Source organism: Mesoplodon densirostris, chromosome X, assembly GCF_025265405.1.
Source record: "Mesoplodon densirostris isolate mMesDen1 chromosome X, mMesDen1 primary haplotype, whole genome shotgun sequence".
NCBI classification, from domain to species: Eukaryota; Metazoa; Chordata; class Mammalia; order Artiodactyla; family Ziphiidae; genus Mesoplodon; species Mesoplodon densirostris.
The window spans coordinates 55,456,553-55,473,089 of NC_082681.1; the positions used below are offsets into that span (position 1 = coordinate 55,456,553).

At 36.1% G+C, this 16,537-nt stretch overlaps 1 protein-coding gene across 4 annotated transcripts in view; it reads right to left on the minus strand.

Annotated features, from left to right (window-relative positions):
* The window catches only part of DIAPH2 (diaphanous related formin 2), an 894,195-nt gene that overhangs the window by 445,420 nt on the left and 432,238 nt on the right, over positions 1-16,537 (minus strand). For all 4 annotated transcript variants that reach the window (XM_060086247.1, XM_060086246.1, XM_060086245.1 and 1 more), the window contains one exon: positions 3,844-4,083. In XM_060086247.1, coding sequence (XP_059942230.1) covers positions 3,844-4,083 — 240 coding nt within the window. The remainder of the gene's footprint in view (positions 1-3,843; positions 4,084-16,537) is intronic.

The following is a 16,537-nucleotide window of genomic DNA, read 5'->3' on the forward strand; positions in this document are numbered from 1 at the left end:
AACACATCATGATTATTCCTAGTCATATACCATCATTAAAAAGAACTACTACCATTTTTTAACATTATAATTCTTCAAAGTACTGTGACAAAGATCGTTTTATTTGACCCTGAAAACAACCCTATGAAAATACACAAGGGGCATGGTATACTTCCTCATGTATAGATGAGGAAACAGGTTTGGAGAGCGTAAGTGACTTGGCCATGAACATTTAGCTAGTGATGGGCAAAATGGAAGCTAAAATCTAAGTTCTAAGGCCAGTGTTCTCCCATCTTATAAGGTTATGGCTTCTTCCCTTTGTATAACTTAATTATACCTATTCTTCAAGATCCTTCTGTTCTAATTTATGAGTACCACTCACCGCCACACCCATCACCAAAAAATTCCTCCCTCCTGAAGTCCTGCTAATCTGAAAGTAATCTCAATGGCCATTAATTTTTATATTCATTGCTAGAAGTATATTGTGACATTATGTAATATTCTGTATGTATATTTCCTGGCTACTCAACTGTATCACAAGCTCCCTGAGCTTTCTATGTGTCTTCTGTAATGTTTGTATTCCCTGGTATACCGACCATCTGTTTTGTTTTGCCTTTGTTTGTTCAGGCCTGGCTTTTATCCCTTCATCTGCCCCTAACCTTCGGTATCCTCATCCTTGGTAACAGCCTCCTTTAGGGCATGACCAATCATCCATCACAGTAGTCTTGGTAGCACTGTCACTCAAGGTTCTTTGCCCTCCCTAGGACAAAGGGTATTCTGATAATCTACGCCAGGCCAATTGGTCTCTCTTTCTAATTAGAATTTGAATCAAATACAAGGAAAGGAGGAAGAAAATGGAATATACCCCAGAGGCAACTTCCTGGAAAGATTTTCCATTCATTCCTGCTCTCTGCATTCTCAAAGCTGCCATAGTTGCTGCTCTTTTAAAGGCCAAGTTCTTCAGCCTTTCCTCAGTTTCTGGCTGAGCTCCTCCTTATAAATTCTATTTTTTGCTTAACTCAGGCAGAGGCACTTTCTGTTGCTTGCAAACAAAGATCCTTATCTGATATACCCACAAAGCTTAGTGCCTAGGGAGTGCTAAGTATTTTTAAATGTTTCATTCTTATGTAGATTATATGTTATTACACACTGAAAACACAAACAACAAATGGCCCTGAAGTACAACACTGCTATTGGTTAGAATTTTAATAACCAGCAGGCGAGCAGGGGCCAAGCTAACATTGGAGACTCATCTGCATAGAAATGATTTTTATTACAGTTCAGCACCCTGGATTGGAGACTCACAAAGTGATACTACACTGTTGCAAATGAACAAAGTATTTTGTGGTGAGGGTAGTACTTATAGTAATGGTACCATTTAGTGATATTTGACATTTAAGTTAACCCGTCTGTTTTCCTTTTTGTCCCAAATATTATAGGAGCCAAATGTGACCATCTGAATTTTTAATATTACTTTACTACAAGAAACATCTGATAAGTTTAACTGCTTATGTTGTGGTTCCTTTTTAACTAGGTGAATATTTTAACATAATCTATAGCTTCATGTGAAAAGCAGTAGATTACAGTTTTAAATTCACTGAGAAAAGAAATTATCATTGAATATTAATTAGGTAAATGGTATCATTTTAAAAGCATAATCAGTGCCCTGCAAAGCAGTTTCCCTCTGCTATTTTTTAACAACAACAACAACAAACAAACACTGAGAGAAATCAACCAAGTAATCTTTTACAATATAACACAATATAACTGGAATTTAACACCAATTCTAGCTAATCATACATCAGTAGTTAACTCAGTTTCAAACAGTTTATAAACCTAAGCTAACTAACTATTTCTATGTACTTCAGTAAATTTCTGTCATTTTAGACATTTACATCTACTCAGAATCCTTTGTATTCCAGGAGAATCCTTTTAATCCTAGATATTGTGGGAATATCATACATGCATATGATATTTCTTTCTTAATGACAAGTATTTCCCTGAAGATAAAAATCCTACTGAAAAGTGGGAGAGGGCAGAAGATTTTTAAACATTCACTTCTTTCTCTTTTAGAACATCTATTACTACATGCTAGTATTTCCCATAAGATTATTTTTTATTTTATTTGAAGTTGGCGAAAATCTTTGTGCAGAATCCTTTGAGCATACCTCTAGTGATAGATGTCAGACCAGCGCTGTGTGGAAGAACTTTTATTTGACAGGTAGATGACAGGAAGAAGCCTTTCTCCAAAATACAAGATGCAACTGTACAATCCTTCTGTGAGATTAATATAATCTTTTGTTCCTACGTATAAATGACTTATTCATTCTTGCCTCAAAAATATTAGTTCATGTAATTAATTTGAAATTAAGACACTTTAAAAAGGTACATATTTGTTCAAATTAGAATAGTTTGTTTTAAATGTTTTTTTTATATGAATTAAATGTGAAACAGGTAACAATACAAATTTCCAATGATATTTTCTTTTAATTTATAATATTTTTGCAATCGCCAACCAAGAACACTTTAAGATTCACTCACTGTGCCTATAGTGTATACTCTAAACAAGTAGCATCTTGATAAAATATGCTTTTACTAGTGTTGAGTATATGATGTGCAATAAAATGAAAAAGTCTTAAATATTTAGTTTATTCTATAAATCAGGGTGTGAGTTATTCTAATTTATTACAAGCATAGCCTTATTCTTGTTGGTATTATCAAATAATTGCACATGTCCCCTAATATCATAAGAAGAGGGACCAAAAATATTTTTTTGACAAAAATCTAGCATGCCAGACCATCTTTCCTATCTTTCTTGCTTTCTTTCCTTACACCCCTCAAAAATAAATCGGGGATAAACAGATATAATTTCATTATTCATCCTACTATCTACAAATGTTATTCTTTATGTCTATCCAGGTGAGAACTACCAGGAGCAAATCATTTTTGATACATATTAAAATGCTAGTCCATGTATATGTAATGCACATCTATTTAATGCATGAATAGAAAAGAAATTTATATCCATTCCTAGATTGGGGATTCTTGTAATAATATACTTCAAGAACTAACCAAAGTTCTGTAATGTTTTCAGATGTGAAAGAAAAAAAAAGTGAAACAATGGTGAGATGTGAAAGATACATCGCTTGTTTTCAGACTTATTTTTGTCTCCAGCTTTCTTACAGGCCTTCCCCTTAGAGTCTGTTCAGTTTTCTTGTGTAACAGACAGATCTTTTCCTTTAATAAGGTGGTTTGCGCTAACCTAGAAATGGACATATACCATCACTTTTGCACTTGTCTGTTTCTTTGTTTACTTTTCACAAGAATGAAAGCGTAATCAAAACAATAAAATGATTATCACTTGATTTTTAAAAAAACTTTTAGTTAATGCACTAGATACCTAGTATAAGTTTAATAACACAACGCTATTCAACAATAAAGAGTATTATTTTCTTGGAGGAGAAAAAGCAAAGCATATTCAGAAGGCAATTTCTGGCTATCACCTCATTGAATTTAGCTCCTCAAATACTTTTTGGAGTGACATAAAATAAGTTTGAAGGGACTGAAATACAAGATTGCATCTACTTTATAAAAGCAATTTTATTTGGACCTAAAAACTCCAGAAAGATTTGATCAGCAAGAGCTGAGTACTATACTACAAAAGAATATGCAGTCTTTGAGATTTTACTACAGTAAGGTTTTTAAAAATAATTTATCTGTTTTAATTTAGATACAATTCACGTGCCATAAAATTCATCCTTTTAAAGGATACTTTTTTGGGCTTATGTACTATTGCTATTTAAAGTGACCCCTCTCGTAGATGAGATTATTGTTGTAAATTGGCATTATAAAGTGTTATCTTACCTTAGAGAGAAAGTTGATCTTAAAACCCAAAGACTGGGCATTTCTTGAGCCTGAGTTCATGTAGTTTCCAACCAAAAGAACTAACTCTAAAAGTCTGTTAAAACTTTCACTTTTCTTCAGTTCTTCACAGGCCAGGGTTACTGCTATGATGCTTGGTTTGATGTTGTTTACATGTTCTTCAAACGTGAGCTTGAAAAGAATGCTATTGAGACGAGGACGCAACATTTTCACTGAGCTCATCTGTAAGATAAGGAATGCTGTATAAGAATATATATATATAAAGCCTGCTATTTTTCTCTCTAGTAGGGATCATTTTATAGACAATACTGTAAAACTTCTGAATAAAATGAATTCTCTCTGGGTTTTAACAAATATTATTCTACTTTGTTTTAGACATTTCAAAGGAATATTTTTTTTCAAAGTTTAAAGAAATAGCTGTTCAGTTTTAAAGGAATAAATGAAATCATCCTTACCGCATTAAGAAAATATTATTGAAGCTAAACAGTTGCTGTATGTTAACTGCATAATCATTAGTCACCAATAGCATTTAAACTGCCAAAAATCTGTCCCTGCGGCAAAGTACGAAAATGTACAAACATGACATTGAGTTGAGTGAATAGTTGGGCCACATATAAAAAATGTACACGATGACAGAAAATGTAAGTGCAACCACATTTCCTAAAAAAAAATTACATATCAGTATGCTGTCTGAAACCAGAAGACTATCTCTGATTGAGCATTTAATAATTTTAAACCTATGATTTTATTAATAAAATGTATTAAATATTTATATATGCTCTAAAGAATTTCACCTACTTGACAGAATGTTGATGTTAAATAATTAAGTTATAGTAAAATCACATGAACTTACTTTTAAGTACATTATTCAAGAAATCTATATTGGTTTTCTTCAAAACAGTTCAACTTAGGTTTTAATTAATTGTTTCATAGTATTGGTGCACATTCTCTATTCCCTTTGGTATAGCTCCTACGATAATAATTTCTTTTAGTCTTTAATTCCCCAAAACTCCAAGTCATTTCACTAGTTTTTATTCACCAAAGGAATTCTGGGAGAGAGGTGGGGGGAGGGTAGACACATAAGAACATAAGCACACACACAATGAAATTATTAACAATCCTAATTACATTTATTCTTTTTACACATATAGCTTAGTTTTCTTTTTAAATACAAATGCCAGGCATAGTGTAGGCATGAGATATCTGTAGACAACATGAAAAGAACTTGACAGCATAAACAAGAGTCCTTAAGCCACAAAGAACCCTTCAAAAGCAGCAAAATGAGCTGCTGAATAGACCCTACCTGCTCTAATACAAAAGCAAGCATAATTTATCATTTTAACTCTTTGAAATGAATTTTCACATTAACCATGGGTGTCTGCCTGTCCAAAAATTAACCTTTGCCATCTGCTAATCCCCCATACGCTTTCATGCTTTTTATAGGCAGATTATAAAAGTATGCTGGGAATATCCGCCTGTTACTATATCTACATAAGTCAGATCACTTATCAATAGCTTTTTTTTAATAGGATCAGGGTAGTATTCAAAGCATCCTACTGGGACTTCCCTGGCGGCGCAGTGGATAAGACTCTGCACTCCCAATGCAGGGGCCCAGGTTCAATCCCTGGTTAGGCAACTAGATCCCACACGCATGTCGCAACTAAGAGTTCGCATGCCACAACTAAGGAGCTCTGGAGCCGCAACTAAGGAGTCCACCTGCCGCAACTAAGACCCGGTACAACCACATAAATAAATAAATAAATAAAATCTTAAAGAAAGAAAAAGCATCCTACTGTTTCTTCAGTACTCGCATGGTAACTATAAGACATACCATCTACTCACAAAAAGTGTCCAATATACCTCAAAACTCATAACACAATCACTTGAAAACTATACCTAGCGATAGAACCAGCCCATGATTCTAAATGGGTAAACAGAAATTAAGTGCTGGAGATGTTCACTGAAAGAAGAGAAAACTTTAAACTCTATGACTACAGTGTATAATGAAGGCTACACAGTAGAGGGGATACAAATGGATAAATAGATAAAAATTAAACAAGTAGAGAGAGAGAGAGAGAGAAAGCGAGCAAACACAAACGGGGACCAAAAGGAAGTTGTGAAAAAAGGTTTATAGGTTAGGAATATATGAGGTATATACCTAGGGGCAGAATTTAGATCAAAGTACCTTAAGATTCCATGTAAAGGCTATAAAATTGGAAGCTAACCACACCAAAGTCTATGTCTCCATGAATGTGCAAATCTCCATGTGTATGTTTGTGGGGGAATCTAAGTTTCTATGTCATTTTCTGCCTTCATTTATGCCTCTACCACTGTCTCCAAATCCTTTCCCACTTAATTTTTCCTTTCTTTTCACTGTTAACTGGCTATCATTAGCACAGAAGTATGTTTCCTATCATTTTATATGTTTAGGAAGTAGTGGTTTTTCAGTCTCCCTGATGGTTAAAAAAGCCATAGAACTACTTTGACCAGGTGCTAGTCACCAAATACCTGTCCTTCTGCCCATGCTCTGTAGGATTTGTAGGAACCCTGCTCACCAGGGTGGCCTTGGTCTGAGATCCACAAGGAATTTAAACCCTAGGCTCACATAGATGTTCTTTTAGTCTTGCTTCAGTTCTAATACCTCTTGTTTTCATTCATATTTGTATCCTTTCTGGACTTTGTATTTCAATCCTTGGCCTATAAACCCAAAGAGCAGGGATTTGATTTTTTTATTAATACCAGCTCCAACTAAAATAATGGACCAAAAGCGAACTTTAGTAATTATAATAATAATAATGGCAAATGACATTTATTGAGTACTCTGTGCCAGACATTTTTCTACAGATGTGTTATATACATATATGCAGATTTGATTCTCAAAACAACCCTAGGAAAAGGTTATTAGCCCTAGTCTCATTCTAAAGATGAGGAAAATGAGACACAGAAATACTAAGGAACTAGCAGAGAGTCAAATTGTATGTTGAAGATCTGGAGATTTGAACTCAGGCATTCTGGCTACAGAATCCAGACTCTCAACCACTACACCACGCCGTCTCTTGAGTCATACTGAGAGCAGTATGTATGAGTGGCTGAAGGAGAGATTAGGGGCAGGGATACCATTAGTTAAGTCTTCAAATGGTCTTAGAAACAGGTAATGACCTAGGATGTTGACAGTAGGAAAGGAAAGGAAGCAATAGATACAAAAGGCAGAATTAAGGAAGAAGCAGTGGGACTTAGTAAATGACCAGTTATGGGAGGAGAAAGTCAAAGATGGCTCCAAGGTGTAAAGTCCTTTGTGAGGTAAAATGTTGTTGGCATTAATGAAGGCCAAAGGAGATGCTGATTTGATGCAGTTTACTGTTTGTTTTTTTTTGTTTCAGAGAATGAGGATAGATGAATTTGCTTCCCCTGATCTTCTGCCTACACTTCAGTAAGCTAACCAGGGACTAAGGCAGTGGGGGCCGGTAGGGTACAGCTTAGTAGCAAATGCAACCAAAGGACTGAATCTAGAAACTTTTGAATAGTTAGACTGTGTGAAACTAATCCACCTAATTTTTCTGATTCAGTTTCCTCATTTGTAAAGTAGGGGAAAGTCCTGTCAAGCAGTCTTGTTTTGATAATTAGGTAGGAGCCAAATAAATGATCCATATATATTCTTTCTTTCTTTTTTAGTCTCTGCCTCTAGAGTTATGGAAAAGGTGAGGTAAACAGTGTGAGATTTAGAAGTGAAAAATATTACTTGGATGTTACCAAGACATTTTTATTAGCATTTAAGTGAACTTGGTTCACCATCCTCTCAGACACCAGTGTATTTTATTATTAACAAAGACACTATTAGATCCCCACTATGAAGACTCCAAATCTTGGAGTCATATTCAAATTCTGGTAAAGACAATGTAAGTTAATACCATTCCTTGACTATATTTTAACCTGAAGAATTTCTTAGAATTGGTTCTTATTTTCAATTCTCACCATTCAAGCTTAAAATTTATGTATTTCAAGGTTGAATTACTAAAATAGACTATTTAAATATGTTCCCTGATCCCTCCAGCCTTCCCCCTCCAAATTCTCACATGAATAGTAAAATGACACCTCTATAATAGGGAAATAATATTGGTTTCTTGGCATTTTGAGTTTTAGGTATTGTTATGATATCTGATAGCATTTGGAGATTCAGTCCTTGAGTTTAGGAGGAGATAAGTATCAGAGTTGGCAGATTTGGGAGTGACTGGAATAGATGTTGTGAAAGGCAGGTTGTTGATGAGGAGAGTGTATAGAGAGAAGAATCAGACTGCACCTTGTGTAGCACCTAGCACGGGTCCTTGCATTTATTAGACATTCAAATATTTGCTGACTGATTTTAAAAGCACTCCTTAGATGACTAACCATTTTCCAGATCTTCTCCCAAGGAGGACAGACAGGTTGTCTATTGAACAAAATTAACAGCCGACAGTAATGTTTTACTGTCCCCAAAATAATGTCTTCAGCTAAGATGTCAAACCAGAAATGCTAGGGAATTAACTTTGTTGAACTGCTGTTACTGGATACAATCTATTGTCAGTCAACCTGATTTGGGGAAGAGGTTGTGCGTCATAAGAGGATCAGAGTTGACCTCTGACTTGGCAAATTTTCTTCCATCAATTACTCACTAGAGTAAAGTTTAGTGCAGAGCAGGTGATAAACATCATAGGTGATTTGAAAAAAAAAAATCCTTGTAAAACAAATGGATGGATGGATGTATTCATTCATACAAACAGAAACTCCAGTATCAGCAAAGTGCTGGATTGGGAAGCAGATGCATAGTGTGAAGAGGTATCACAGTAGGCTGATGTGAGGCAGGAGGAGGGTACCCTACTCCCTATGTAAAGTCATTAGCTACCAAATGTGTCATCCCAATGGTATTGCCCAGGCTCAATCTTAGCCCGGATTCAGAGCCCCGTATAACTATTTTGAAGGGTAGGTTAGAGAGAATTTTCCCCTTAATCCTCAGAGAGGGAGAGAAACTATTCTCTGCATTCTCTAGACCTATAGGGTACATTGTAGTCGAAGAAACAGGGACTTTTGAGTTATACAGACCTGGACTTGAACTATACTTCTGTTACTTTATAGTTATGATCTAATCCAAGTTACTGAATGTTTCTGAGACTTTATGTCCCTATCAGTAAAATGTATTTCTTTTTTTTTTTTTTTTTTTTTTTTTTGCGGTATGCGGGCCTCTCACTGTTGTGGCCTCCCCCGTTGCGGAGCACAGGCTCCGGACGCGCAGGCTCAGCGGCCATGGCTCACGGGCCCAGCCACTCCGCGGCATATGGGATCCTCCCAGACCGGGGCACGAACCCGTATCCCCTGCATCGGCAGGCGGACTCTCAACCACTTGCGCCACCAGGGAGGCCCAAAATGTATTTCTTAAGTCACTCATGCAAGTTGCAGTAAGACTTAAATGAGATCCTATGTGTAACATTACTGTCATGGTAGCTGACACAATGGAAGCACTCTAAAACAATAGCTCTTGTTGTTATTACCCTCTTTACTCATCCTCAGAAATTCCTAAGAAGGTACCATGGTCCCTGACTGTTCTCCCAAACCTGAGATAAAGTTTCTCTCATCCGCAATTAAGGATTGTGTGTTACCAGGGCTTGGTGAAGAATGGCCCTCATTATCTATTTCACACTTTGTAAATATCGTGCAGTGCTCCCTTCAGTCTGTTTCAATGCATAATATACATTTACTATTAGAAATGTTAGCACTGAAAATGTGTTACTGTAAAAATCAAGAGGATTATGGAGGAGGTGAAACTATATGGATGTATCTCTTTAAAGGAGCCACAAAACAGTATGCTTTGATCATACTAATAGACTTTGCTGCAATCAGAAGTGTGAATTTTTATGATCAGACCAGGGTAGACTGATAGACAATAGTTGAATCTCCATTAGAGGATTTGAGTGTGTAAGTGAATGTCTTGGATAACTAAGCTTAGAAATCAAAGGAAGCACTGAGCGACATCCCCAGGCACAGATACAATTATTAAAAGGCGCATGTCTCGTAAAGGCATTTGAATGCACCTAAGTGATATAAGGAAATATAACAAAAGCTTGGCTGAAATGTATGTTTGTTTTTCCTTGTGGTTCCTCGCAGCATTTTAGATGACTGGCATCCTTTGTTTTATAATTCATTCCTTGAAGTGCTGTGGGCTGGTGACCAAGGTGTTGTATTATGTAGGGGATTTTTGTGTGTTACAAGATACTTGTCTGTCAAATCACATCAAGCAGCTATCATTTCTTTAGCTGATCTGCACTATATTAAAAAGAAAAAAATGTATCCTGATGGCTTTAGTGAGAGCAGCTACAAGTGGGTTATTTCCCCAAAGAGTTAGACACAGTTTTGTTTATATAATTTGAATTTTATACACTTCACTACCTATGCAGCTGGTGAATATTGATGTTCTGCCATACTACCATAAGAATCCAGAGAGAAAGAGAAAAGGCCCAAGTGTAACAATCATGTGCAAAGAAGGAGGTAGCCACATGCCACTCCTGCAGTCACATGTCACTCACCTTTAAGGGGATTTCTGTTACCTTTCATTTTGCATTGCTAAGAAACACACCTTCAACTGCCATCATATGTGAACATAACTGATCTTCTAGTGTCTTCAAAATATAATGTTAAAAATTCATTTGAATTAACAGATATATTTGTAAGAAATATACATTTGTTACAAGATGTCCCCTCCATACCTAAACACTATTGGGACCCAATGTATGGATACATTGAATATACAGAATAATTTTGTATAAGTGACTATAATTAAGGTGGTGATAACAAAGTGACAATAAAGAAGAGTGGATTTAAGTTAGAAAGCAGGCAGAACTGCCTATAAAAGTTGTGAGATCCAGACTCCATGACTGAGCAAAAGTCTGCCTGGAAGTATGGAAATAAAGCAAGGACATCTGTAATTCTCTGTTAAATAAATCATTTTACTATCCTATTTAGACATAACCCCCTCCAGACTAGGCTCTCTACTGCTCACTGCTGTACTTTCTGCAGTACACCTAGTACTTGGACTGCACAAAATCATAAATACAGGTACATCTGCTGTATGGAGCCAATGGCAAATGTTTGTGTACTAGATATCAGGAGAGATAAGAGCCATGGTTGATCTGTAAAATAAGGCTTTGAAAAAATGGAGTGTTGAAAACTGACTGTACCCCAGAAAAGCAATGATATGTTGATAGAGAATATTTTCCCCAAATAGAATGATATGTGGAAATTATGCATCAACAAACATTTACTCATCTACAGTCTGGAACAGAAAATGGTAACAATGTCGGCCCCAAGAGACACTGGAAACTCAGAACTACACTGAGAATTAGAGCAAGAATTTCAAAACATCCTTCTGAAAACAACTGTCTGAAGCCAAGAACGGCCATCAGAACATCTGTAATGGTAATGCTATGCTGCTATCTTATGGATTACTGATATATGGAGAAAGAAAAGGGGTTAATTTTTTATTTAAAAAAATTAATGAAAAGCAATCAACAGCAAAATTGATTGACATCCCCAGACTTAATCTGAATATTCAGTTTTCAGGTGGTTTTATTTTACCTCATTTTATTGCAAAAGCTGATGGAAATAAGCAATCTTGTCACAAAATGGACTATTATGAGAAGTTAATGAAATGAACAAGAATCTGAATACATGGATTTGAGAACGAGTCATGGCGAGTTTCCTTTTACTTGATCTCACAATTATTAGACCAGCTTTTTTTCAGATAAAATGAATGCACATCTGGAAGTAAGAGCTAGCATTCATATTTACAGAAGGAATGAAAATAGAAACAATCAAGGCATTACATATCAAAACACTGAACACTTTGAATGAAAGCAGATAAAGAAAAATGCAATTTTCCAAATGAATATGCAAACCTGAATAATTTAATATTAATGGAACAGAAGAGCTACAATTTTCCATCCAAACTAATTGCCTTTGATGATATGTAGGAGAAAAAAAAAAGCTTTTAAGAATTTCCTTTTCACCTGGTTAAGCTATCTTGAATAGAGCTCATAAGCTCTTAGGGGACTTTAAAAAAACTAAAAAGCACACTGACTTTATAGTTGTACTTCCAACAATAGGCATAAATCCACTCCTCCTGCCTTCACATATTTATGTAGAGAAAGAAAAAAATTAAATGTGCTTTCAGCAGTATCACATAATCTTTGCTTTTCATTATAAATGTTTTTATGCACAAGGCTATCTCAACATCTTTTTATTAGATTATAACTTTAGAATGTTTTTAATTGAAAAATATGGGTAATTTTTGAGGTGAGAAAAACAAAGTACCGATTACCAAGAGAACTAATAATTGCCTTCTTTTTCTCAGAAGATGTGTTAGTTTAATAGATACACATAGTATGGGTCTCCATCCTCAGTGCAAGACAAGTGGGAGTTTCCGACGCTCTGAGGTTTAAGAACAGCTGAGCTGCAAAAAAAACTCAGAAGAATCTAAAAGCTCCTGCTGGGGGGTCTAACTGGCAGAGCTTTCAAAGATCTGTGCTTTATTCCCAGTAAAGGTACCGCACATAATTACAACAATGTACCAAATTCAATTCTGTGTGAGGCAGGGTGGAGGACAAGTCAGTGGGAAGCTATGCAGCCAATATACCCCCCCTAAAGAAAAGGATTATTGATCATAAAAGGTGTGGGAACTAGCATACCCCTCTTCCCAGGAGGTCTGCTTGGGAAGACCTCCTGGGAAGAGGGATATGCTAGTTTTTTTTAAATTTGTTTCTTTTCTCTCTCTCTCTCTTGCTCTCACTCTTTTTTTTTTTTTTTGGTTTATTTTAAACTTATTATTTTAAACCCAATGATGCTGCTTTAAAAAAAAAAAAAACAAAGAAAACAAAACACCCAAAACGTTTAGAGAAAGCTTAGCAGCCCAGTCACTGTCTCAGGTAAGTTTATTTCTTTCAAAAAGTCAAGGCCAGATTTTTCCCTAGTCTTGCCAATTTTATTCTTTTTTGTTTGATGATGATTTTAATGAACCTTGCAGGAGTAATCACACTTCTGCCATATGTCTATCCCTAACTGATGAGATTTTGTTTTTATCATCCAGGAAGTTATGTACTAATGGAAACTCTACAGGACACTGGCAAGGGTAATAGGTGTAAAACTAGGAAAGAGTATTTATCGCTAGAGAAGGCAAAGAAAGAAAAGGACTCAGTAAGGAATCTAAATTCTTCAATGTTATCAAGTGCCATATGGATACAGAATTAGACAGGACTGAAAAGAGCCCACTTGATTTTGCATTCAAGCTAATACATTCAACAAACATTTGGCAAGTATATGTCATGTGAATTAAATCAATATGATACATATACTTAAATAAGTTGCAATCTAGCAGGGGTTATAGATATTCAATAAATAACTTCACAATTAAATATTTAATTAAAAACCATGAGAAAGGAAAAGAAAAAAGGTGCTCTGAGAGAGTTTAATAGGGAGACCTAATTTTGATTGATAGGTAAGTGAAGGCATCATGGAGAGAATGAAATTTAAGCAGAAACTCGAAGAATAAGCAGGAGAGAGGCAGGCAGCGAGTGGGAGTAAGAGGGAGCAATGTGTGTAACGGTCCAAAGGCAGGAAAGAGCATGGTAAATTCAGAAAACAATGCACTGATGCTTTAAGCAGGTAGATAAATAACGATGCAACACAAATGTACTCTAGAAATGTCACATCGAGGGCTGTGCCAAGGCTGATTTGGAAAATGGCAGAAGTATAAGTGGAAAAAACAGGCTAAAAGTATATTATAATGGTTAAGGCAAAGATGATGCTGGCTTGGGCTAAAGTGGTGACGGCACGGAAAAAGAGAAGTGAGTAGAACCGATGTATATTTTAGATACAATTAGGAGGTAATTAATGATCTCTTCTAGATCAGTTTCAATGCATTGTTTAAGGCAGAATTCTGATTGCTGTTTGTTAAATAGTAACTAGAGGCAAGGAAGTAGAGAACAAATACACTAATCTTTGAAAAAACTGATGCTAGGTAATGAAGAGAGGGCAGTAGCTATCATGGACCTCAGGGCCAGTGAAGGATTTTTATTCATCCATCCATCCATCCATCCAGCTATCCATTCATACTGACGAACTGAAGAGGCAATAGAATAACAGAACAAGAGTAGGCAGGGGATAATAATGCCTTAAACAGAGATAAGTAAATTAGTATGTAGTAGACTATCTCACACATACGTGGACGTACACACCAGCTCAGTACAGTGGTTAAAATCACAATCCATGATGTCAGATTGCCTGGGATTGAATTCTGTACCTACTACTTACTATGTAACCTTGGACAAGGTCCCCAGCCTTCTTTGACCTTAGTTTTTTCATCTGTAACATGAAGCTAATAATAGTGCCAATCTCATAGGGCCGTGAGGAATTCATAAGATGGTACATGTAAAAACGCTTAGCATAGAATCAGACACAGTAACACCTCAATACATTCTTATTTCTATCACTAATCATGACAACAATAGTATTAGTGATAATAAAGTATCCCTTTTTCTAAGGTTTGACAGAAAGGAAGCTAATAAAAGATATAGGTAGAGATAATTGTAGGTAGGAGAGATGTTGGAAGTTCTGAAGCTTAGGTGCTTTCCCTTTTCCCTGGTAAGAGATTAGGTTGTTTGTAGTAAGTGAAAAGAATGGGGAGGGGAGGGAGTGAAGACTTGTGGAAAGCAGGTAAGATACAGTATAGGGTACAGCCGCTATGGAAAAATGAAAGACCACTGGATAGGAACAAGTAAAATAACTGCTGAAATGGCAAAGAAAGTCCCGCCGAGGTAAAAGCTAAAATGTCATAAAGACACCAATTTGCTCAGTTCACCAAAGAGAACAGGGAGGCATAAAGCCAGAGAGTTAGAGGCAGAATGAGAATGCAAAGGAGCTCAGGTTTGTAAACTCTGGAAGACACTGAAGGGTTTTAATACAGAAATCATAAGGTTAATATAGATTTTAAGATGACTACACTAATACTTTTGATGGGGGAAGAAAGCAGAAGTAAGACAACCAGTTTGGAGCCTTTCTCATTAGGGCAGATGATTCTATGCATTTCCAAAGTTGTCCTAAATGTAGGCTGTCAATATATTTTGAGGATTGAAAAGTATTTGGGCGTTTCCAGACAGAAGTGAATTTAATTTCAGCATAGACCTGGAGAAATATATTTGAACATAATTTTTACTTTTAGAGATCTAAACTATGCTATTTTTAATATCAGGCTGATACTTGGTTTGAATAATTGTCCTATAATTCAATTCAAAAAACACTTATCTACTATCTATTATATACAAGATATACATGCTTACATACATAGTTAAAAGACTGAGTCATATCTTTATCTTAAGAATCTTTTTGCTAGATATATGAGATGGCCTAAACTTTATTTGGCACATCCTGATTGATACTGCCTTAGGTAATTTACATAGCATAAACTACTTTGTAATGTCCTTGACTATTTCGCCTACAGACATGTAGCTAAGGATGGGGAGAGTAAATAAGAGGACCAGGTGACTTCATGTTCACAGCCCCAGAATTATTTATGGTTATGTGCACAAACAAGAAATCCCTTTCATTTTCTACTTTGCTTTGAGTTCAGAAGTTATATTGCTTTTTATGTCCCCAAACTTCATTTCCTCAGTGTGGTACCAAGGATATTCCTCTTGAAGGATTTGCTTGGCAAACTAATACATCTTCCAAGATAAACTGCATTCAGAAAAAAAATGGCTTCAGAGAAATTGTGTAGTGTACCTACTGTAAAACTCATAACCACCATGGCACAGCTGAATTCTCAGATGGTATATAGCCTTGCTTCAATTATAATATGAATTCAAGTAGCTTAAGTTTCAAGTGTGGACTTCGGTCTAGAAAATTTTACTATTTAATATTGTGTTAAAGTGCTGCTACTTAGTAAATAATATTTGGTCAGTTTAGTTGATTAATTTGCCTAATTAAAAAATGAGAGATATCTCTTCCTCAGGTACCTTTACATGCTCTATCTCACCCTAAAAATACATTCCTGATTTGCTTTTCAAGGATTTGACAGAATCCTCCTACATCAGCATATGCAATGCCATATCTGAAAATTAATAAACTCTAAATATGATCAAGCAGTTATTGCATATGTTCAAAAGGAACGCACTCTGTTCCATCTATCACATTTTGATTTTAAACAGGATTTTTAAATTGCAAGGTACCAAATCAGATCAATTCAAATACATTACTATTAAAGAGATTAAACCCGAACGAACTTTTTGGCCAGCCCAATATTTCAGATGAAGTAGACAGTGTTTGATTATTTGGTCTGGTGGTAATTTTAAGAAGTCTTAGTATGCCGATGGAAAATGGTCAGAGAGCCCGGGTAAAACTAAAAGCTGTAATAGAACTGTTTGTTCACATGGCAAACAAACTTGTATGGAACACCTAAGTCAAAAATAGCTTTTCTCGGGCTTCCCTGGTGGCGCAGTGGTTGAGAGTCCACCTGCCGATGCAGGGGACACGGGTTCGTGCCCCGGTCCGGGAAGATCCCACATGCTGCGGAGTGGCTAGGCCCGTGAACCATGGCCACTGAGCCTGAGCGTCCGGAGCCTGTGCTCCGCAAAGGGAGAAGCCACAACAGTGAGAGGCC